The sequence below is a fragment of the Aristolochia californica genome, unplaced genomic scaffold, assembly GCF_029961685.1.
Source record: "Aristolochia californica isolate CCGP_79_NKW_82.1479 unplaced genomic scaffold, dmAriCali1.0.hap1 SCAF_12, whole genome shotgun sequence".
Lineage (NCBI taxonomy): Eukaryota > Viridiplantae > Streptophyta > Magnoliopsida > Piperales > Aristolochiaceae > Aristolochia > Aristolochia californica.
The window spans coordinates 23,989,214-24,012,003 of NW_027181793.1; the positions used below are offsets into that span (position 1 = coordinate 23,989,214).

At 36.5% G+C, this 22,790-nt stretch overlaps 2 protein-coding genes and 1 long non-coding RNA gene across 3 annotated transcripts; 1 reads left to right on the forward strand and 2 right to left on the reverse strand.

The window, feature by feature from the left end:
* Positions 1 to 101: 101 nt before the first annotated feature.
* Positions 102 to 5,547, forward strand: LOC137945922 (protein WVD2-like 5). The gene is made up of 9 exons (XM_068792023.1): positions 102 to 339; positions 1,499 to 1,778; positions 1,875 to 2,186; positions 2,345 to 2,397; positions 2,480 to 2,551; positions 2,667 to 2,766; positions 3,085 to 3,156; positions 3,239 to 3,349; positions 4,824 to 5,547. The coding sequence occupies exons 2-9, from the start codon at positions 1,560 to 1,562 to the stop codon at positions 5,229 to 5,231; spliced, it is 1,347 nt and encodes a 448-aa protein (XP_068648124.1). The 5' UTR covers positions 102 to 339; positions 1,499 to 1,559; the 3' UTR covers positions 5,232 to 5,547.
* Positions 5,548 to 6,273: 726 nt separating this feature from the next.
* LOC137946042 (uncharacterized) lies at positions 6,274 to 8,193 on the reverse strand. The gene is made up of 3 exons (XM_068792207.1): positions 7,385 to 8,193; positions 7,057 to 7,229; positions 6,274 to 6,640 (listed from the first exon to the last, which is right to left on the reverse strand). The coding sequence occupies exons 1-3, from the start codon at positions 8,018 to 8,020 to the stop codon at positions 6,505 to 6,507; spliced, it is 945 nt and encodes a 314-aa protein (XP_068648308.1). The 5' UTR covers positions 8,021 to 8,193; the 3' UTR covers positions 6,274 to 6,504.
* Positions 8,194 to 11,896: 3,703 nt separating this feature from the next.
* Positions 11,897 to 16,562, reverse strand: LOC137946988 (uncharacterized). Its single transcript, XR_011111099.1, has 2 exons — positions 16,304 to 16,562; positions 11,897 to 12,572 (listed from the first exon to the last, which is right to left on the reverse strand). It is a non-coding gene; the product is annotated as an uncharacterized lncRNA (long non-coding RNA).
* Between the last annotated feature and the right edge of the window lie 6,228 nt (positions 16,563 to 22,790).

Below are 22,790 nucleotides of genomic sequence, written 5' to 3' on the forward strand. Positions count from 1 at the left end.
GGTAAGCGGGGAGGGAAGAGAAACCGTATGTATTGAGGATGATTATACGCATTTATTAGCCGTCTAACCGTATTTCTCGTTCTCTTCCTCTGATTCGAAGTCGTTCCCTGCAGAAAAGGAGGTTCGTGGGATTTTCTGTTCCGGAGAAGAGAAAAGGAAAAGGGGTGAGAGAAAAAGGGGCCAGATTCCCCGCTTTCTAACACTCTTACGGATTCAGTACGATCATGGCGTCCGAGATCCGGCTCTGTAATGCTCCGCAGTAACGAAATGTTGAGCTTTTCATGTACAAATCCGGAGCTGCTTTCGTGTCCTGTTGATGATCGACTCGTTTGAACCAAGGTGCTTCGTTTTTTGTGGAAGTGGATCTTCTCTCCCGTGATTCCATTAGTTTTTATCTATTCTAAATCCGTTTTTTTTCTTAAAATCGGGTGGTCGTGAGATCGGTTGGTAGTGTCTTGTTCTATTGTTTTTTTTTTTTTTTTTTTTTTTAATTGAAGTTTGGAAATAGGGGGACGTTATGTATATGGCGGTAGTTTCTTATTGCAAATGCATTAATTTGTAATATGGTTGCTTTCGAGGATCAGCATTGTAAAATAACCATGGAATCGTTCCTTTCTTTGCGACCTAGAAAGAGATTGTTTACTTCGTTGATATGTATCGCGGTTATGCTGTTCTTTATGCTGTTGTTTCTTAGGATGGGGTTTTGAAATTTAGTGAAGGGAATGGCGGAAGGTGTTCAAAGGTACAGTCCGCATCGTATTGGTTCTTTGCTGAATCTCTCTAATGTTTTCACATTTAGGCAGATCGGGGGGATATTAGTTCTATTCATTTGGTTTAGTTTTTGGATTCTCGATCTTACTGCGCTGGTGTATTTTGGAACTCATGCGGAACTTTGCCACCTTTGGAACATCTGACTGCGGTATCTCGCATTTGTTTCGTTTGCGTATGCCGTGGGACCATCTAACATTGTGCATGGAAGAATGTTCATTTGCGAGCATCAATCGGAACTTTGGTGTCATATTGTGCTTCTTGAAATTGTGGTGTCCGCCCTGCATTCTCTGCGTGATGCCGCTTGTCTGCCTCGGCATTTGCTTTCTACATTTTACATGAAAAATTCGTATTTTTTTAAAAAATAAAAATAAATGTTTAGTATGGCCATTTTTATCTTTTATGCCTTTCAACTTCCTTTCTTTTTTATTTTTCATTTTATTTCCTATTAAGAATTTTATGTAGTTTTTGTGGATCTCCAACTGTGTTCTAGATTCTTAAACGCCCTTTCAAGTATTTATTCAATTATGCATTCCAATAGTTTTTGGACATGCAAATAGTAGCATGATTCTGCAGAGATCCTTGTGATATTGAATATTTTGGAATTGTTGGCTATATCCTTGTTCAGTTGTCTTATAGATGGGATAGTTGTTTTGCATGCTTTTATTTTCCCTCTTGTTTAAATTAAGATCTGTCTGGGTATGTATTTACAATATCCGCTGTTGTGTAGAGTTTGATCAAGCACAAGGAAAAATATTCCTACTTTTAGCAGTCCACTTTCTTGGAGTGCAATGGATGCTAATAATGTCATAGTGAACAATGGGAGTGTGTCTGGTCACACCAATGGTGTTCTTGAGGGTACAATTATGGATAAAGAGGATGGTCTTGTCAATGGTATGAAGAGCATCCATGTGGAGGAAAGATCAGAAGATACTCCACCGGAAGAAAGGAGTGAATCAGTTGAGTCTTCCACAGCAGAGATTGAAGGGAAAAGTTCCAACATTTCTGAGGTTCACCTTTTGTAGCGTCTCTTTTTTCCATATGTTAGCTTTGATCGTATGATTTTTCAGTGGTCTCAATTGTTTTTTGTCTCCTGAAACCTCTAGGAGCCTGGCATAAAAGATTCTCAGCAGGCAAGTCACAACAGAAAACAGAAGGATCAGGAGAAGAGCGAAAACCTTTCCTCCAGGAAAGAGAAGCCTTCAAGCACAAGAAATGCTGCAGGTACCTGGGTGAAAAAAAACAAAAGTGGTAAACAAGGGGAGGATAGTCTTGTCTCTGATGGTCCTGCCACGTCAACTTCCCGATCAAAGCAGGGCTTTGCTTCTGCAACCAACAGGCGCTCATTTAATGGCCGGCTGCAAGCTGAGAGGAAAGAATCTGCAGACTCAGGCAGCTCCACCACTCATCCTTCCGAGGTAAAAGTAGTTTTTGAACATAGAGAGCTTAGTAACTTAGTTAGGTCACGGTTATCTTTGCCTTTTCTTCTTGGCTCTTTGACTTCTAGTTGTGGTCATGTGGTATTTGTACTTCCTCACATTTTTAGCGATTACTGTTTTATGTTCTCTTTGAGCAGCATCGGAAATCTGTTTCTGCCACCTTTGATGGCTCACATTCAGAAGGCTCAAAGTAAGTTTTTCTCTATCACGACTCATCCATAAATAAGAAAATGGTATATATTCCTCTCTGAGGAATTTGAATATTGTTGCAGTGAGCAGGTGAAAGACTTCAAGCCTCTGAAAATGGGAGCACCTGATAAAGCCAAAGACCATTCTGCTTCTTTGTATCCCTTGCACTATAAGCTTCTTTGTGTTATTCTCTTAATCTTATCCTCTTTATTTTATATATATGTCAATCTGTCATTCATCACTTAAAAGTTATCCTTAAGTGCTTCTCAGAAGCCCTACTGAAGGAAGTTCCAAAGCCCTGAGAATTGGAAATACTCCATCCTACAGCTTCAATTTTAGATGTTATGAACGAGCTGAGAAAAGAAAAGAGGTTTGTTTCATCTATTCTTCTCTGGCAAACATCTGCCTCAAATGTCTTGACAGTTCAGGTAGAATGGGGTGGTTATAACTGAAGTCCAGGTGTGAAGGGTCGTTTTTGGATTGAGCTGCAGTTCTGGGCTGCAATTGCTACTAATCCACTTAACCCTTCAGGTCCAATGTGTTCTGTTTAGAGAACGCAACCTGGAAACCTGATTAGGTTGGAGGTTGATGTGTTTAGTCTGCTATTTCCACACTCTGAATTTACAGAAATATCCTATCTCACCACAAGCAATCAACTGAAAATGATTTCTGTTATGTTCTGTATCAGTTCTACTCTAAGCTTGAGGAAAAAATTCATGCAAAGGAATTAGAGAAAAGTGACTTGCAGGCCAAATCTAAGGTAGTACTCTCATATTGCATGTGCATGCGTTGCTAGATGGGGTCTAGCCATTTTATTTTTATTTTGCTCCATTCTTGTATAGGAAACTCAAGAAGCAGAGATTAAGCTTCTCAGAAAGAGCTTAACCTTTAAAGCAACACCTATGCCCAGTTTCTATCAGGAACCTGCTCCTCCCAAGGTGGAATTGAAGAAGGTAAGCTTGACCTTTTGTGCGTAAAATGTTTTCTCTGAATTTTATATACCCTTATAGCTTATTGAGCTCCTTTTTATGTTTTATGAAGCACTTTCTTGTTATGACTTATGACTCATTTTTACTTCCGTTCTAATTGTCAATGCATTCTTTATAGATTACGGCTGTTTAGTCTATTCCTTTTTTTTTAATATGTACTTCTATTTGTTTATACTCTGTGATTCGAGAAAGTTACATGCATACCAAACTCCATAGGAAGGGGCTCAAATGAGTGTCAAAAATTAATTTGATCTGGTTCATTAAACAGACTTAAAGTCTTACAATTTACCTGATTTTTTAAACTGTTCATAGAGCATGGTAGATAGATGGGTGTGACTTCCACTGGATAGAATAACACCTATGAAAAAGCAGTGATGTGCAAAGCCTTATTCTTGAAGACGATGAGAAGTTTATTAAGCAGAATAATAGGCATCCTGATGAGAAAAAAAAGCAAAATAGAAAAAAAAAAACAGCTTCCAAAGAAATGTAGAAGAAAAGCAAGCATGGGCAACAAAGGGATTCCTGTAGTATGTTAGGTTTTTTTTTTTTGCCCCTTTCAAATGGGAGCTCTAAATTTCTATAAATTTCAGTGAGTTCATTGTTTGTATGACTTGTTGTCAGTAAGGACTAACATTTAATTTTTCTTTGTCAAATAATGATCCCTTTGTAAAGTTGCCTTAATGATATATAGAAAAACTTACATGGGATATAAAAGGATGGTTTCACCCTTACTGTACGATTTTCATTTAAAAGTAACATGTGTACCATTTATGCATTTTACTTTTTACGTTGTTAAGCAATACCTGCTACTTTTAAATAAATAGATATTTTTTTTATTTTAATCTATTTTTATTGCTTGAATAAAAAGGAACCCCTAGTCTTGGATCATTCGCCCTAACCGAATCATGCATTCCATAGGAAGTAGTCTGTACAATATCTCTTGTGCTCAAATTCGTTGAAACATGAAAGCCTCATTTAAGTGAAATGCAAAGTTCAAAAATACATCAGAATGGAGCGAAAGGATTTATGCAGACAGTTACTAATTTGTTTGACTTTAAGTATTATAAGAAAAATGTTTGTTTCTATGTTTATGAATTTATTCTTTGATTCTGCAAAATAAACAAATTCACAAGCCTCAACAACAATTTGAACCAGTTTTCCTAATTATAAGCAATTAAGCACTTTCATTTGTAAATGGTGAAAATCGAGCTTATTGACAATCAAATTGTCGAAGTTGAGTATCATTCACTCTCTTTCCAAATGGATGCCAACTCTTTGATATGACTCTTTTCTATTGTATGTACCACCAGGATCTTAGGTTTATCGTCACTTTGGTTCTAAATAACAATCCAAAACAATGATGTGGTATTTATTTGAGTTTTCTTGTTGACCTTACCGGGATTATTTTGCAATTATTGTTCTTTGATGATGCATGCAGGTACCTCCAACAAGAGCAAAATCTCCAAAATTTGGTCGACAGAAGAACCCACCTGTAACTGCACCTGAAGCTACTGAGACAATCAGCAACAAAACCTCTCGACCAGGTAGGTTGAGCCTTGATGAAAAGGCTTCTCAAAATGGAACTGCCAAAATAACACCACCCTCTCACGTGAAGAAGCTGCAAAGAAAATCACTGCCTAGACTGCCCTCACAAAAGAATTCTTTATCAAGTTCAATGGAACAACCACCAGGTGAGCCGAATGAACAGAAAGATCAAAAGTTAGATGCTGAAGCTGCTACTCTGGAAGCTGAAAAAACCGATGATGATTCCAATCCAATCGGATCTCTGGAAATTGAAGAGCAGGAAAGCCCTGTGAAAGCTGATGCACCGATAGAAAGTGTCTAGTGAGCCTACATGGTGCTGTAAGAAGTTGTGGTGTGTGCCTTTACTGAAATAGAGATGGAAGCTGTTTTTCCTACAATATTAAAGAAAAAAGGTCTCATCAATGAGACTTCGTAGAATACCATCTGATGGACCGACCCAGGGAGTGAGAGAATTTTGTATTATGTTTGTGATGCTTGTGTCATAGTTTGCTGCAAGGTTGGGAGAGCTCTATGTGTTTCTACCTTTTAATTTTTATTTTTTTACCGTTAGAACTAACGCCCATGTTTGCAGTACTGTATTTTTTTTCCAATATTAATATTTCTTTTCTTTTTTGTAATCTGAGATGTCGCTCTGTATCTTTGAGATGATTATGGAGTAGGACGGGCAAGTGAGGCGAACCTTCAAGGGATCGATGGAAAAAGGTTTCTGAAAATTTTCTAATTCAGCACCGGCTTATTTATTGCAATTGTAGCTATTATTGCAGAGATCTAGAAGCCCGCTGAAAATGAAATTCAACAAGTAGCGAGTTTCAGACTGGTAAAAATGGACTGCTCATGGAGATCGATTTCCCTTTGGTTGCCATTAATGTTATCCAAGTTTGCAAATTATTTGACTAGCAAGAATGCAAGTGATGTATAGATGCAATTTTATGTAGATACAACTAAAATGTAATTTTTGTGCTTTCTTTTTCATGTATTGTATAAATTTTCTACTTGATAAAATGTTGGGCAGAAGGGTTTTTTCTTTACTCGGGGCATTTTTTGCTCTTGGAAACCTGCAGAGCTTATATGTGGGGGAGATGCACAGGCAGCTCAGTTCTAACGGGTTAATAAGCCCTTAATGCAAAGCAGATATTAGACGTTCATTTCAGTTTTTAGCAATAAATGACGAAAATAGAGTAGGTAAAAGTTTTATTCATATCATAATTTTCCAGACATTGAGGAATAAATAAAGATATATATAATACCAATATCTGCCTCAAAATATTCCTCTAGGATCCCTTTGCAAATTCTTTGACCAGAAAGGCTGAAACCATTTGATGCTTCACAACGAACTAAAACTGTTTACAGGCAAAAGCTGAGAGACTTCTCATTTCACGCCAAGAACAGGAAAACAAAAGCACGCTCGAGTTTATTCTAGCCTGCTCAACCCAGAGTAGTAGATTAATAAAAAAAAATTATACAGTCAGAAAATTCCCCCCCTCACCACTACTCCCTGCTTCCATCCAACCTGTTCTATTTACAGAAGGGTTACATCAACTTTTTACATATTTTTTATACGTCAAAGAACTCTCTCAAGTTGCAGCAGCTAGAGGATGGTGATGAGCAACTGCTCCTCTAAACAATGGTGCCGATTGTGTCGTCCCTTGTTCCTCTTCTTCTTCCTCCTCTGCATCCCACAGGAACCGAGCATACGAGGCCATCACATAGCTGCAAAGTACACATACATAAATAAGCAAATTATATAAGATACAAGGATGAATGTCTGCAAATACTTACCATTTTACAGAAAAAACCAAAATGGAAAACATAAAATCCATCTATTCAAGTCGGGTAATATATGAGAAGATGTAAAACCCAATATCATTTTGAAGGAAAAAAAACGAAATTTTTAGCCCACAAAACGATCACCAGTTATGCCATTAAGATCCATTACCAAAGAAAAAAGTAAATCTAAACTATCTAAATGAAAAAACAGAGAGAAATTATAACCAGCATACAGAGGAATATAGAGATCATTCTGTTGCTAATAGCTTGCCATCTCAACTAAATGGAAAGTTGATTCGTTAAACAAGGAGAAATTTACATTGAAGAAAAATAATCCCATAAAATTCAACGGTTCTTACCAATTATCAGGTTCGGCTTGGACAGCTTGATCAAAGTAACTCTCAGCTCGTTGAGCATCTCTCTGTGTCGTCCATATGAGATTGCCGTAAAGAGAAAGAACATCTCCATCACCAGGATTTGCCAAGATCGCCCTTGCACAATATTCTTCCGACTTAGCAAGATCCCCTCGAACCTATCATCACAAAGCTCACCAAATTTTACTCACTTCTTATCATCAAATTAGCAGAAACCACCAGTTTCACAAGTAATCTGCTGCAAAGGAGCGAACTAAAGAAAAGAAACAATAAGAGTAAAAGAATTCGTCAAGGAATTCATTTTTCTTCTTACCTCTTTCAGATATTTAGCATAATTGGTGAGAAAAAGCGCGTTCCCAGGATTTGCTTCGATCATCCTCTGATAATATGCATCCGTACATTCATGTCTATTATTTGAATCAGAAAAACCCCATCCACCTTCACCCTCTCCACCTCCATTTCCACTTCCACTCCCTCCACAGATCCACCCGTTACCCCCGTCGGAGCCACCACCCTCAAGCAGCGGTGACAACTCACCCTTCACCTCCACAGAACACTCCTCGTCGCTTTCCATCAACTCGTCCAAACCGAAACTAGAGAACAACCGCGCGAGCGAAGAAGGCGCGGAACCCAGAGCCTTCCCCTCCTCACATTCTTCAACATGCACCGACGGGAGACTTTTCTGTGTACGCAGGGCCCGTTTCACCCTCGGCATATGCGGAGGTAACGCAAGGTCATGAAGATCAGTGTCAGAAAGGGTCCTACTCATCTTAACAGACGAAATTCGAGACGAATCGTACCCAGGAGAAGAAGTGCTAAACGGAGAAGGCATTGAGATCGATCGAGCCTTCGTTACCGGCGGCGGAGCACTATCGGACTCCTGCAAGACATCCCGACAGACCGGAATCCACGAATTCAGGATCGGCGTTGACGAGCTTCGGAGAAGCATCTCGAAAGAACACTGAAAACCCTAATCCAGAAAAAATGGTCTCAGGCTATCAGCAATTTCCCAGCCAAGACGGCCTCCTCCAAATCTCACTCAAAACCCTAAAAAGGTGATTCGAAGAATCGGACGGAGATCGCATCAGTTGCCCAGAGATGGAGCGAAAAATAGTTCTTCTCTGTATCAGAAAAATCCCGCGGCTTTTATACTCCACCAGAGCGGCTTGGAGCCGCCGGTTCAGATTTTCTACCGTCACGTGCTAAACTGCTCGTGCTGAGGTACGATTGAACGTGGGTCACGCGGCTGACGTTTTATTCGTGCGTCGAGACCGTACTTTACTCGGATGGGGCCAAGAGGTCACGTGAGCTGGGGCCTTCGCTGCAGGCTGATTTGTCATGGTGTGATTCTGGACGGATGGAATTCGCTCAGTCGATTCCTCGAAAACCACCTCTTGGACGGAGCTTGGATTTTTCTGCTGCTTGGGGGGCTGGTTTCCGGAAACCTCTCTGGTAATGCCTTTTGAGATTTGGCGGCTACCGAGATTTTTTAACTTTCTGTAATGACCGGAAAAATAATCAAAAATAGTTCCTTTTCCAACTTCTATTCCATTGACGACTTTCATACATTTTATATTACAATATTGAGTATTTTAAATTAAAATTTTGTCCCATACCAATATAAAATTTCCATCTTATTAAATTAAATTATTTTGACCACTAATTTAAATAAAATATTTTAAATTAATATTATTAAAATCGAACAGAGCTTCAAACCGCAAGATGAATCAAAGTGGGATGTTGCTACTACATTTTTTATATTTTTCTTTTATTAATTATTAATTTATCAAATTACAATTTATTTTTTAAAAAAATTCTTTATAAAGTATAAAACTGGACATGATTCGACTGGTTCAATTAAAAAATTCTTATTTCGATTTAACATTATTAAACCATTTGATCCGATTTATGTCGGCAACACCTTACTGGGTAAATAAAAAACCATTTCAAGTTCCAGACTTTTTAGGATATTTTTTATACATGCTTACCAATTGTGTCCTCGGCAAATCACAATGCCCGAAACCTCCCATTCAGGGAACAAGCTCTCTGTGGTTTTAATGTATCGCTCACCTGAATAGGGGGTCTCTTCCCAGATCTGTAAACATGGTGATGGCCAAAACACAATTGCAGATGCTATTTATACGGTCATAGATCATACTTACAGTAATGTTTGTGAGGGGTCTTAATCTTTAAACACTCTGCATCACATAACTCCTTTCACCATGGCTCATCGCCTCCGAGCTCGTTCGAAGCAGGCGGTACAGATGGTCACCGGCAGAGGGGCTGAATAAGACCATTCCCATCTACAGACAAATACTTCAACATCAGAAAGGTGAAAATGAAAGATATGAGAAGACGGTTGAAATTGCTTGCTATTCCTCTCACCGTTCATATATAATATAGAATCAGCACCACTAGCGCTAGATTTTAAAGAAACATTATCTCTAGGATCTCTACTGCCTCACGTTCACATCAGACACCCACAGAATGCAATTAGATAACTACTTGATCTTCTTAAAATCAATACGTATTGGCAATAGGCTGAACCATGATTCAGAGGAAAGCAAATGAGACTTTTTCATAAGAAATTTCTCTTAAAAAACAACTGTAGAACTACTACAACATGGAGTGGTTCCATTCTTGGAGTTGATTGATTAATAGGTAAGTGTAGCATGTGAGGATGAAGATTTTGGGCCACATTTCTGTGATACAATAACAAACATGCCTCGGTAAACTTTACCTTAACTTTAAAGTCATCATTATCTTGGTAGAGAGTGAGGCAAACTTTGCATACCACCTTCACATGAAGCTGGCCCCACAGGCCGCCTTCTATGACTGCTCTCCTCCGTCCATTCATTCACCTGTGATGGGTCTTACAAACCCCAATTGAGGATTGGACTATATAGTCTTGATGCAAAGATGACAGTAGTGGCCGTGAACCCATCATGAAAGTACAAAGTATCTGGTCATTTCAGGTGAAAAAAACAAAGTTGTTGCAGTTGTGGCACTTTCAAACAAACAGTGCCCATTTGCTTCTCTTCTCATTCAAGGCTGCATCAAAGGAAACAAGTTGGTTGTCTTGGCTTTGCTTCTCATTCAAGGCAGCATCAAAGGAAACAAGTTGGCTGTCTTGGCTGTGGGTGGCTTCTACTTGTCAACCATAGTGAACAGACAAACAATTGAGAGCAAACCTACTTTAAAAAAAAAAAAAAAAAATTATCTATACTAGCTAGCTGCAAATCTAATATGTAGTACGTGAAATACAATAACACTTTATTTCAACCTAGTAACGCCTAGTCAACCACCCCATAGTTAGATTACCGAACAGAACAACACCGAAGCATACCAGCAGTAATATTACATTCCTTATTTGTTAGGAATGGAGTTTCAGAACCACTCTTTCTTTTGTTACAATTGGTTTCTTTATTGATGGATGTGGCTGAACTTGTGGTATCTGATCAGGACTGAATGGAAAAGGGATATCAATTTCCTGAAGTCGGTATCCTAAAGAAAACATGAAAAAGTTGCCGGTACAAGATAATATGTAGCTGCCAGCAATTGAGAGACGACTTTGTTGATAGTAGAAAGAGAAAATTCCACTATTTTTATACAGTATAGTTAAGTCAAAATGCCAGGCAATTGGAGAAATAAGTATTTGTTACCTTTTCTCTGCTCTGGTTTTCGACTTTTTCTGTATAAAGAAAGAGAGCACATGAAGTACCGGTTTGGCCCAAAATACGCAATATAGTTACCACCAGTCCTTTTCCATAGAGAAGACCGCAAAGTTAAAAGCACCATTGCTCCCTTCACAAGAAAGAAAAAGCCAAAAACCTATATAATGAGTGACATCAACTTGTCAACTCAAATCAAAGCAGAAAAGGAATATAAGGACCAACTTGCTACTAGGAGAGCCCAGGCGTGCCTTATAGTATGTCAAAGAAGGTAGAGAGCTTTGGCGAGTAAACAGTTTCCCGATTGCATCCATTTCTTCTTTTGAAGTTATTGAGCAAGTAAGAAATGCACCCGTGGTATCTGCTTGAGAGGCTTGAAGGAGAAATTCCTTTTTCCTATGAAATCAGATTTCGGCCATGGAACGCCTGCAAAGGATGCAGACAGACATCAACTGTTTTTTTTTAAGAGAGATTAACATATGCAACCCAGGAATGAATCTACTTCCTTCATCTCCTCCACGGTACAGAAAATCCTTTTGTTGAAAGGGCCCCGCACTTCATTGTCGCACTTCTGGACTATATGTCCTAATGCCGGGTTTGTCACAATCGACATCAATTTTTCTGAAGAATAATGCTGTCAAATGAAGAAGTTACGCGTCATCAGAAGAATATTGAAAACTGACAGCAGGTGAAAGAAAACCAGTTTTATATCTACAAAGTTACTGCTTTGAGTTTCTCGTGCTGCCACGGCCTAAGGATTTCTACATCAGAAGACAACCCCGAGACCTAATGGACATTGTCTCGTTTACAGCCCAGGCAAAATATCATCCACTTACATCGCCATTGATAATGACTCAGAGATAATCCATCCGGAGTTATTAATAGTTCAAAAATTAAATTAATCAAAAGGAAGATCGATCAAATATAATAATCAACCTTACGAGGAAAATCAAACAAATCCACATATGTCAATGGAAGAGATTCAGAGCAGGTCCATCTCACTCTGATCAAAATATGCTAATGTTTGTAATGATTTCAGCAGAGATGCCAATGAGTAATTGAGCTCTCCAGTACCAATCAACGAGAAACAGGCACTTGTAAAAGGACTGTCCTGTTGCGGGCGTATGAAGCAATTGGAAGTTACAAAGCCCAAATCAGAAAAGCTCATGAATGGATTAAAATTTATAAAATGTGGCATTTTTTAACATATATGAGACATCTTATTCTTTGATTCTACCTTGCAAATAGTGAAGGAATTGTAATGCTGTGACGCTCTTGAGCTGAAAACTCGGCCTTCAACTGGGATGGAGCAGTAACCTATTAGTGTTTTAGCAATTCCACTACGTCAAAAGCCCAAAACAGAGTAGCCAGCAAACGGGTGAAGTAGGCTTCACGTCTCTGAATTGGTACTCTAGTTCAGACCCACCTGGTTGAGCCTGCTTGACGGTGTGGAACCGAGTCACAAGGGCAGGTACGGTTTTAAAACACTTGCATGGAGATAACCTTCTTGCGCACATTTAACAAAATTTGTTGGGTCTTGTAAATCTTTCTTTCCTATTTTGGAGCTCCATTCTTAGTCATCTTAAGCCTTAAATTCTGACACAAACCAAGTCTAAAATTGAGTACTTCGGTCGTGTGTATTTACTGCCTACTATGGCTCATATTTACATAGAGATGCTCCCGGTCACCTTCGGAACCAAGATTTCTTCTTTGGTTTGATGCTGTCGCTTCCATCCCATGCACTGGCCCAGAAAAACAGAGACATCCAGAAAAGAACTGCAAAGAATATTTGTACTCCATCTCGAACCTTGCAAAAGTTCGTTTCAATATCTGATTTAAAGAAATATAAAAAAGAATGAGTAAGCCAATAATAAAAACAAAAGATACTAACTAGAGCAAATGGTTTTCCAATTGAGACACAAGGATCTGTATCTGCGTATTGATTGCCATAGGCAGTTTGACCGACTCAGATGAATCTTAGGACTATCTTACCTATTGATCAAGAGCTTGTGATAGAATGTATAGCAAAGATGGTGACAATTTTATAGTACAATTGCTCGGTTAAGTGAGGGATGCCATTACATTGACCAGCACCAAGCATTAGTTGCCCTTCCCATACGATAATAATCAGAACAACTGATTATTATTTCCTCATGTTATCCAATTCTCTTATTCTTCCTTTAGAATAAGGAGAATCCTGACCCCTTCTATTACCCCTTCTAAACTAAGAAAAAACATAATTATACCAACCTTGAAAGGAATAAATGCCCGTCTTTTCCACTTGACAGAAAATGGGAAAAGGGTGCAATACACCATTCACCCATAAATTAAACAAATGGTATCTAGGTGAATGCATAATCCTACCTAAATCCTCTAACTTTCTAGGAATTTGGGTTTTGCAGACAATTAAAATTAGAGGGATAATCAGGTAAGTTAAATAGCCATAGGAACCCATTAAATACTAACAACAGCAGTAAGCTACTGCCACTTTCCACTTCAGCTTTGCCTCCCCAGCCTTTTATTTTCAGCATCCATGACCCTCTCAAAAAAATGATAAAAAAGAAAGCCAGAACAATGACATCAGAGCCCACAACATGTAAAACTGCCACAAAAGAAAACAAGTCAAACCACTTTATGTAGAAAAATAGACCAGACACCCAACGCACCATGCTTGGTAAAGTGGTGATAAATGGTTTTAGTATATGACTCAAATCTGTTTTGACAAGATAATTTCTTGCCCAAGTGGACAGTTAAGGTTGCCCCTCTTTCATTATTTTCTTGTCCACCTTAACATGATTTGTTTTATTTACCTTAATATATTTGTCTTAACACATCAAGCAAAACCAACAAGCAGATCAACCACAAACAATTATATGGTCCTGGGCGATCTCATTTACTTCTAATTCTAGCATCACTTGGACAAGCATGAAGAACACTGATATTCATGGGAGTTTTTTCCTTTTCCTTTTTCTTTTTCTGAAAAGTATCCATGAGAGTTCAACACAAACTGGTGCTTTCTTCCTGAAATTCACTGCCTCCATTATCAGGGCCAACCAATGCACATTGACAAATCAACCACTAGCCCACAATAATCTAATCACCACATAGTTAAAAAATAACAACCACCAACTGATGATAGGCTCAATTGATTTTTATAATCATGCCGCACATGCATTTCCCGCAATTAAGGGAATTAATGGACCAACTCAAATGAACTGAATAGGGTCCTCAATTCCATCCCATTTAGTTGTTAACCAAAATCCAGGCTCTAGAAATTGATTAGTATGTGATTTTAAGGTCTCAGTCAACCTGACATTTATATTATATTCTTCCATCTTCAGCACTTATATCACAATGTAGGAACCACTAGACTTGCGAAGAAAATTTCGTCATCAGGTTTCAAGCATATTAACATCTCTCCATTTAAGGCCTGAACTGGCTAGAATTCAGATGCATAGTGGTGTCTACAGTAACCTCATTAGATTGGGTCTGAAAAGGTTACATGTAAGCTCCAATCTGACACTGAAACATGTACAGCCCGGCACAACAAGATCATTCCAGATAAAACAGAAGTTCCCTATCTACTTTAGATACCATGCACACTAGTCAATTGATCCGTTAGATATTAAGACTAATGATTCTCCGTTACCATGAAGAATAACAGAGGGAAAATACCAGTAAAACTGAAAAAAGTGCATGATGTACCACAAGGAAAGACCAAGAACCCTAACCTTTCAAAAAAGGTGTACTGGTGATAAGCTTGGTTTATACTGGTAACTATCTAAACTCTACATGAACACCATGTTCTCGCCAACTGTGTAGCACATCCATGAATGGACAACAGAACTTCCACTAGATATCTCTTTTTTGTTTAAAGTAAAACTCTAGCACATGATGTCCTCCAGGTGCAATATGGCTGTTCATTTCATGTGTCTTCTAATCAAGGTTGCAGAAAACTATCCAAATTTTACCCCTTGTATTCCCTAGGAAGGCAATTACCAGATTAGAACTATCTAGTCATACAGTACGGCAAAAACACACAATCTTAATTTGAATGGGGTTAAAAACAAACAAGAAGAATTATAAGAAACATCAAATATTTGGATGCCTATCCTACCTTGGACTACATTCTTTCCTACGAAGCTTTGATGTGTGGAGTCTCTCTTCATTGTTAGCTCACCATTTATCTTAGAAATTTCCTTCTTTTATTTGTGGAAGCTCCTCATTAGCTATGAATGTCTGAATTATTTGACATATGATTGCTTGCTTCATTAGCCAAAACCAGATACTAAACTTACTACAATAACAGCAAAAAGTTGTTACTTTAGCACAAAAAATCCCAATTCCTTCAATTGTATGCCTACAATTAATGTTACCAAGTAACTGCAGTGGCTTCTTAATACAAACAACTAGACTTCTTTTTTTTTTTTTCTTTATTTGCTAATTCGCTAACAAAAACAAGACTATTTCTTCCAGCTTCTTAATACAAACAACTAGACTTTTTATTTTTATTTTTTTGCTAATCTACTAACATCTAAATAACTATTTCTTCCAATCTACCCCCAAAGTCTAACTTTCCAAAAAAGTAGTATTTTCTCCTTACACTTGATTTCAAAATTACTTCCGGATAGAACAGAGCTCATAAACTCTCCTTGTCTTTCTAATGGATGGCAATAATTATATTACCCCTAAATGCAAATGAAAATAAAATAATAATGATTTTGTGTTGATGGCATTGCTTGTGCTTTCTGCATATTCAAAGTTCTTAAAAATACTTTTTGCTGTCTGTTGCTAATAAATTTTCTTCAAATAAAAAAAAAAAAAAAAAGGAAGAAGTGAACGGGTAATGGTCAATCACTCTTGCTTGCACTTGGATTTTTTTTCTTTTTTTAAGCTTGACAACTTTCAGGTTCAATTGATGCTTAGCAACTCCAAAGCTTCAACCACTGAGTAAATTAAATATATTTTAACACACGCCACTGAGATCTTGTCCTTCTGTTAACTGATGAACTTCAACTTATTACCAATCTGAAACAGGATATTTGCGTAACAAAATTGTGTAGCCTGCCGTAAGAGTAATTTATTCATCAACTGAAAATTTTTCAACAGGTTTAGTGGCTTCCATAAGTTTGGTACGAATTAGGCAGTTCTAAGAAGCCTCAAACTTTCAGAAATAAAAAGTTACCAGCTCCTTAATTAGGGCTTTTCCACAATTACATGCAACTACAGTACGACTTGTACGTCCCTACACAGTTTGCTAATTTGATGAATCAGATGCTTATCTGCTGCAAGAATAGCGTTCGAAATTACAAATGTGAAAAACAATCAAGGATTGTTTTCGGTCCACGTGTGGATATAATATAAAGCACAACATTTGTTTTTGTTTTTGTTTTTTTTTTCTAACATTACCAAGATAATTTATAAAAGAGAAGAAAAAGAATATTGCGACACTCATTGATTATAACCATCACAGAAAACGATCATTCGAAAAACAGCAACACTAGAAATGAAAGAGCAGTAGCATAAACTTTACCAACATCCAAAGCTACCGGAAATCGTACCTGTGGTAGGAACTGAGTCGTCCCCAGACGCATCTTCCGGGTCCGGAGACGGAAGGCCAGGGCTCGCCCCCTGAGCGCGACCGGACCATGTGAAAGAGCGATGTCTGGAATGAAACACAAGAAGAGATGGATGACGACAACGAAGACAGGCAGAAGAGGATCGAGAAGACGAAGAGACGAACTGAGAGGCGAGAAATGTGGGTAAGGGAGGGGAAAGACATGATCGAGAAAGAAATGGCGCGTTAGCCTTGCAGCATTTTTTGCCTCGTTGAAGGTGCTGAACGTGGAACTTTTAGCGAGGATCTTCTAAAAGCAATCTCGGGTTATCGTAGCCGTTCGTACTGATTTCATCTCGACTGATTTTATTTCAATCTGGACCGTCGATGCTTCAGAAGTACATATACGGCCACGTCGAGCTCGGATCTGCCGGTCCGGTTACATGAGTCGGTTGAGTTGGTAGATGCAGGCACGGGAGAAAGGGCGAAGTGTGCGAGAACGTGTTTGGAAGTTGATGGCAGACCCTTAGGTGATGTTTGACATGTATTTATGCGTTGGTACGTCAAACGGTCAGATTGATAGCTGTATTTTCATAGATTATTAAGTTGGTATGTCTCGTTTGGAACTCGTGCACATTTGAAGTCACTTTTATTCAATGGCATCATGCTGAGAATCAGATCACGTCCTTTTCTTGTCCACAAATTTTTATCCTGGTAACTTATAATTGGTTTTCTTTCCCTAGTTTGAAAACGAAACCCGAAATTTTTACTAAATTACCTATTTTTAAATAAATATAACTAATTTCAAAAATTAATGTAAAAATACCAACTCTGAGACATCAACTCACCAGGAAGGGAATAATGCCCCATCACTTACCACAGTCATCAAATCGCCATGTCATTAACCACGTGTATGACATGTCATAATAACATATCATAATGACATATCATTACCATGCTTCTTTGCATACATTTTTTTCTCCTTTTTTTCTTTTGTTATTGATTTAATTTCTTTTGTAATTTAAATTTTATTTTAAAAATATTAATTTCTTGTTTTAAAAATCTTACAAATTTCATTACCTTGTATTTAATATAATATAAAATATAATTTTTTATTAATTATTTTAAAAATACTACTTTTTAAATTATTTAAAAATAATAATGTAATTAATACTTTACATTATCTACCAACAAATATTTTTTAGTTTAAAACAATATTTAGTTTAAAAATATTTTTTATTACCTTTTTTAACGATAAAAATATAAAATTGTATATTAATTAATTAAAAAATCTTATTCTTACCTATTTAACATTTTTATTATTGACTTAAGATATTTTAAATTTAAAATATTTTTTAAAAATATTATTTTTTTAAAATCTTATTTATCGGTACATATTTAATTACCTTCTATTTATTGTAATAAAATATCAAAATTTTACATTAATTATTTTAAAATATTTTTCTTATGTAAGTAACACCTTTCATATCTATTTAAGATATTTTCAATTTCAAAAATATATTAGAAAAAATAATTTTAGTTCTCAAAAATTATATTATCTGTACAAGTTTTATTACCTTCTATTTATAATAATAAATAAAATAGGAATATATGAATTAATTAAAAATATTCTTCTAATTTGTTTAATACATTTCATAATCAATTTAAGACATTTTAGAATTAATTTTTTTTTAAAATCTTATTTGTTGGAGCATATTTAATAACATTCAATTTATTGAAATAATGTATAAACTTTTTATATTAATTATTAAAAAATCATCTTCAAATCTGTTTAACAAATGAAATTATCAATTCAAGATAATTTCAATTTGTAAATTATTTTTTAAATTATTTTAGTTTTTAAATATCATATTTATCGGTATATTTTTTATTACCTTATATTTATTATAATAAAATATAATTTTTGTATATTAACTAATTAAAAAATCACATTCTAATCTATTTAACACCTTTCATTATTGATTAAAATATTTTAAATTTTAAAAAATATTTAAAATTTTTATTTTAATTTTTAAAAAATATTTAAAATTTTTATTTTAATTTTTAAAAAACTTTTTAATCAGTACATGTTTTATTACCTTCTAATTATTTAATAAAATAAAATTTGTATATTAATTAATTAAAAATTGAATTTTATATTAAAATAAAAAACTTCAATAAGTCATCCATTAGAAAAAAATCATCATTTAATTATCATAAGTATAATAACACATTCAAAATCATCATTATTCAATAATCTGCTCAATTTACCGAAATAAAATACAATATTCAATGGCATATAAATTCATACACTAAAATACAAAGATCAATTCAATCAAGTTTCAATTAAACTTAATAATAACTTCAATTTAAATCACAATTCAATTTATATGTAATTGATACAGTAATTAAACTGTAAATCACACAAAAAATAATACAATAATTAAACTTTATTCACTATGAAAAATAAGTACAATAATTAAATACATAAATTAGATTCAATTTACAGAAACCCTAAAAAATTACAGTGGCCAATCAGCTTCTAAAACTTGGCTTTAGAGAGCGACAGGAGTTCAATCTGGCTTTGCTTTTAAAAAAAGAGCCGACGAGAGGAAGAAATGATAGGGTTTCGAGAGGATAAACAGAGGTGAACTGAGAAGAAGGGTGAGAGACATGGCTGAGACAAAAACTAGGTTGAAAGGAAGAGAGGATGAGACCAAGCAACAATTAAGCAAGAGGGAAGCAAGTACGACGAGAGGGCGAGAGGAAGGCATTGAAGCTCTATAGTGTTAAAATGGTTGTTGATGTGGTTCACTGATGTGTAGACTATGTAAGCAGTCAAAACTGACGTGTCCAGTTGGAATTTTTATATTATGTTAAAAAAATCGTTATTTTTTAATATTTATTAAAAAAATGAGTAATTTAGTAAAATTTACATACAATAAGCGTGAAGATGTAACACAAACAACAATAATAGAAATATGTTAAAGAAGGCACAAGCGCTTCCTCTCATTTCTAGGCTCATGACTGGAGTAGCAGCATGTCTCCCATGGAAACGACGGTGGACTCTCCTCGCAGGAGAAAGGAAAAGAGATGGTACCGAGTTCATTTCAAAATCAAATATGAACTAAGCTGCATTAGGACAGATAATATTACTTTTCTTTCCCATCACGTAAACGTTTGGAGCAGAAGCTGAGAAGATTGACATCATCAACAAATACAAACCCTAATTCCCAAATCCAACAGCAATAACACACTACATGATCGGCTACAGACTGTTCGACTGAAACAGCCCCAGATGCACATTACAACTCATTTACTGTCCTCAATAAAGAAGGGAATTTCTCAGAAACTCGGACATTTGATGCAGGGAGATGGATGACAGGACACGGTATTTTATGGGTAGTCGAGTCACTTGGAAGCTTGCTTCTGGAAGATTGATGCAGCTTTTCGGTCTTGAGTGTATTACATAAAGTAATATCGAGATATGAAATTTAGAGTCATCAAGGATCAAACAGCTTGTTTCCACATCTGCACTTCCATGATAAGAGATAATAGCCTCCATCTTCTTGTTCCGCTGCTCTCGTAAAGCGCTTTGTCTGATGCGGAGGGATTACCAGAGTTGCCATGCAGGGTCTGCAACTAAAGCACTTGTTCACGCAAATTGGAGGTCTGGAGCCCAAGACCATGCGTCTCTGCACAAAGCCTTCATCGTATTCCAAAATACTGGAACCAACTGGAGATGAAAAGCAACAAAACATAGTTCTAAGAAGAAGCCAGGAAACGGAAAAACTCGCAAATGGGTACTTCACGAACGACTTCTGCGTTGTGGAGAGAGTGGTGTTTACCTGGCTTGGTGGGTAGACAAGAGAGGCAGAAGATGAGCACAGCGACTGTGACTTTCCCCACATGCGAAGCCATCAATCTCTTCTCGGGTCTCCGTCCTGGCGCAGTTTCTTGTTGGTAGAAGAAGAGGGAATGAGGGGAAAAATGTGTTTCAGGAGAGAGATTGGCTGGAGTGTTTGAAAATGGTGGAATTTGACAGGAGGATTGGAGACAAGTTTGGAGGGAGTTGCAGTCTGTGAAGAGATAGCTTCTGGTAGAGTTGCCTGCTCTCGTATTTAATGAGGACGAAGAAAAGCAGCGAATATAAAAACTATATTTGTGGAAACTACGATTAATTTCTGACTGTGATTTTTCGTGATTGACTGAACTGAAATGACTTCTGGTTATCTGAAGATGACGGGAACACCCCAGACACTGTTCAGGAACCACAAGGACCGTGGCGTCTCCGCCGATGCTAGACAAGAATTAAATAAGAAAGCTGACGCTTCACAAATTCGTATATAAGATTAAGATATAAAGAGATAATACTATATGCTACAACGATACAAGGTTTTACATTATAATTATTATCGTTAAGATGAGTTTCCAGCAACAATTTGAGACAACGTCAAATTCTATGAGCTTTATCTTTATAATGCCCAAGCAAGATAGAGCTCCGAGAAGATAGTCCATTCTTGATTTTCAAGAAGAAGAAACGTGTTTGTCATAGCTGTTTGGTGAGAGTATCTGTTAACTGATCAACAAATTCAAATTCATTAGTACATATTTTAATATACCATATATACTAAAAAATTATTTTAAATCCTTAATGGCATATTTGAGTTGTTTCTTGATGTTTGATGTAACAATGTGAAAGTCGAACATAGGTACTTACTTAGAGTATTCAAGGCTTCAGGAGAAGTTAGGAGACGTAGGATAAGAACCATTAAAAAACTTGTAGAGATCATAACTAATAAAAATAACATCCATCTGAAGCTTCCAACAAAGATAATTGGTGGAGTTGAGTTTGACAAAATTATGGATGATGGGTGACGTTGAGAATAGTGGTTTGAATATCTATAGTATCTATGAGTACAAAATAAGCTGGAGTTTCCAATTTTTTTTTCTCTTTTTACTGCATGTGTGAGAATCACATGTGTCGCGCTCTTCTTCTTCCCGAACTCGATTTAAGTATACCTTGGTTTAAACCAAAGGTCGTATGAAAAAAAAAAGTGGAAGAAGAAGAGGGAAGAGGAATACTTGCGACAACGGGACAACACGCTGTGGCGCGACACTGACGACAGGATGACCCGCGATGGTAGTTGGGCGATGACACAACGCTGTCAATGGTGGTAGAGGCACGACACTATCGATGGTGGTAGTGACATGATTCTGTCGACAACCTTCATTGGCAGTGGGGCGACAACGACAATGGGAGAGTCGACGATGGTGGCTCGAAAAAGAGCGAAACAGAGGAGGTTCTAGGTTGGGGAGCCGAGCGGGATGGGCAAGAGAACTTCAGTTGAGTCTTTAGTTACGGGAAGAGGGATTGCCGATTGAAAACTCTAATAGCATATAGAAAATAAGAAAAATGAATAATTTTTTAATCTCTTACATTCATCAATACATGTATTTATAGGTTATAAAGAGATAAAAATTTATGTAATAAATATTATCATTAAGAGGAGTTTACATTATTTTAGAGTTAAAATTTGAGACAATCTCAATTTGTTTTGGTTTTGTCTTTGTCTCTATCACATGTAAGGTAGATACGTTAGAAATAAAATGAGAAGAGAAAATTCATAATAGAGACATAAGGCCAGAAATCTGAATACAGAGGAAGATTATGATTTCCTTGGAAATTTGCAGACAAGTAAACATTCAGGTCCGGGGGTACTTTGGTCTTGCGAATAGCTAAAGAACTTCCAGAGCACTTCCAGTACTCACTAGTCGTCAGTTCTGAACTGCCAAGTTTCTTCAGGATACTGCATGCATTAAATGAAAGAAGCAGAACAGAAGGTTTCTTCTGCATCTCATGAGCGTCTGTACGAAAAAGAAAGGTAAAAGGAATACTGTTCCATTACACTGCTCCAGATTGGCTTCCTTTCTGGATAAATGCTTCCATTTTGAACTCAGTTCATCGCCTTTTTGTTCTCGTCATTTGTCATAATAATCTTTGGGGATTGTCGTTATTCTCTTCGAATAAATCGAGCTCCATTAATGTCAGGGGATGCTGAACAGTTTTTTTTACTAAAATCGGGATAATTGGAACTCGGACTTTCCTTCTGATTGACATTTTAACAGCCGTTTGAAGAGTGAAGACATAAATCTCGCAAATTTGTTGCGTGTCTGTTTTTTACCAATACCAAAATGACAAAAGCTTGAGTGGTGACATGTCATCATGCTACATCAGCAATATAAAAAATTAATGCCATGTCATGGCATCACCACATCAAACATGTGTACACTATGTCGCCATGACACATCTCCGGCATATTCCTTCAAATATTGATTTAAGTTGTTTTGTAATTTTAAAAATATTAATTTTTGGTTTTAAAAATCTTAGACATTTCATTAACTTCTATTTAATATAATTTAAAATAAAAATTTATTAGTTATTTAAAAAATATTTTCCAATGTTATTGATTTAAGATATTAATTAATTT